The sequence below is a fragment of the Orycteropus afer genome, unplaced genomic scaffold (assembly GCF_000298275.1).
Source record: "Orycteropus afer afer isolate SDZICR_OR568_19922 unplaced genomic scaffold, OryAfe1.0 scaffold00066, whole genome shotgun sequence".
Classification (NCBI taxonomy): domain Eukaryota; kingdom Metazoa; phylum Chordata; class Mammalia; order Tubulidentata; family Orycteropodidae; genus Orycteropus; species Orycteropus afer.
The window spans coordinates 12,162,503-12,163,807 of record NW_006921653.1 but is presented as its reverse complement, the minus strand read 5'-3'; the positions used below and the strand labels follow the sequence as shown (position 1 = coordinate 12,163,807).

The 1,305-nt window shown below is 34.3% G+C and overlaps 1 protein-coding gene across 1 annotated transcript in view; it reads right to left on the bottom strand.

Moving 5' to 3' along the window:
* Nucleotide 1: 1 nt before the first annotated feature.
* The window catches only part of PLSCR4 (phospholipid scramblase 4), a gene marked incomplete at its 3' end in the record, with an annotated part of 49,220 nt that continues 47,916 nt past the window's right edge, over nt 2-1,305 (bottom strand). The window contains exon 6 of the mRNA XM_007940214.2: nt 2-97. Coding sequence (XP_007938405.2) covers nt 2-97 — 96 coding nt within the window. The remainder of the gene's footprint in view (nt 98-1,305) is intronic.

Sequence of the window (1,305 nt, the reverse complement as noted above, 5' to 3'; positions counted from 1 at the left end):
GAATGTCAAAGTGGTCAGCATCTGCCATTGCTGATAACAAACCATTCCACTTCCTAATAATATTACCAATAGTAGACATACCATCAAGGGATTTGATCTAGAAAGACAAGAATGTGACTTTATGGTGACTGAAAGTTATTAAAATACATTTTCTTCTTCTGTTTAGAAGCAGTTTACATTGAAATAGCATATATAGAGTGAAGGAAAAGGATACATAATTACATAATTTCAAAGGACAAACTTATGGCAAAGCAAAGTTAACTGCCTTGCAACTGGTTAACACTTGAGCTGGGATATATCCAGAAGTGTCACTAAGGGGATGTGTGGGGTGTGGACCACAGTGATGACACTGTCAAGAGGGGGTGACACCAAAATGACTGCTTATAAAATTGTTGTTCAGTGTTTCAGTAGAAATCTATTTTTTTAATGAAAATCTCCCTGTAGTTATTTATAACAATAAAAACATTTTTCATAAGCCCAGCTTATAAATATCAATATACCTACAAAGCTAAAACTATACTCATTTACTTCTTGAACCTTCTAATGCCCTCCCATCAGAGCTATCAGTTATATACCCAATTACAATGGTGCTTCTAATCATGTGGTTTCATCTGAATGTGCTGCAAGCATACTTGTTTTTGCTGTTGCTGGTGTTTTTACAGTCGCTGATTTTGTCAACATTTTTGATGTTTTAGCTACAGTATTGTGGTAGTTAGTATTTGTGAACTTGTAACAATAACTTTTTTGAGAATGAAATAGTAATTAAAGGAAAAGAATAAGAAATATCAGAACAACTTCTGCTCCGTTATTAATAATGTAACTAATAATGCAATTCAGTGTAGATTTTATAAAACAATTTTGTTGTTAGTATTCATATAATCTAAGAAGTATTATATTTAAGTAATTTACAACTACATTTATAACATATTATTCTATGATTAAAATTGATAATAAACATTACTAAGGATTCTGTGTAGTCTGGTATAGGAGGAGGTCCATGGGGGGAGGTGACACTATGAGTAACTGTACTGAGGAACACTAACCCTCGTGATGCCACTGGGTACATCTTTCAATTCTCAAGCCAATGCTCTTTCTTCATCCTAAAATGAAGCATTCGAGAGCTGTTTGGAGGAAGTATGATTTGAAATTATTTTAAATTTCTATTTGATATAGCAAAGGGTTAGGACTGGGGACTATTCCATTCTAAGGATCCACTAGAGCACAAGCATGGAGGCCTGGCACTATCACTTCATAAACTCCATGTAGTCACTCATGCTTTTGAGGGCCAAATTCATCCTGTCCTCA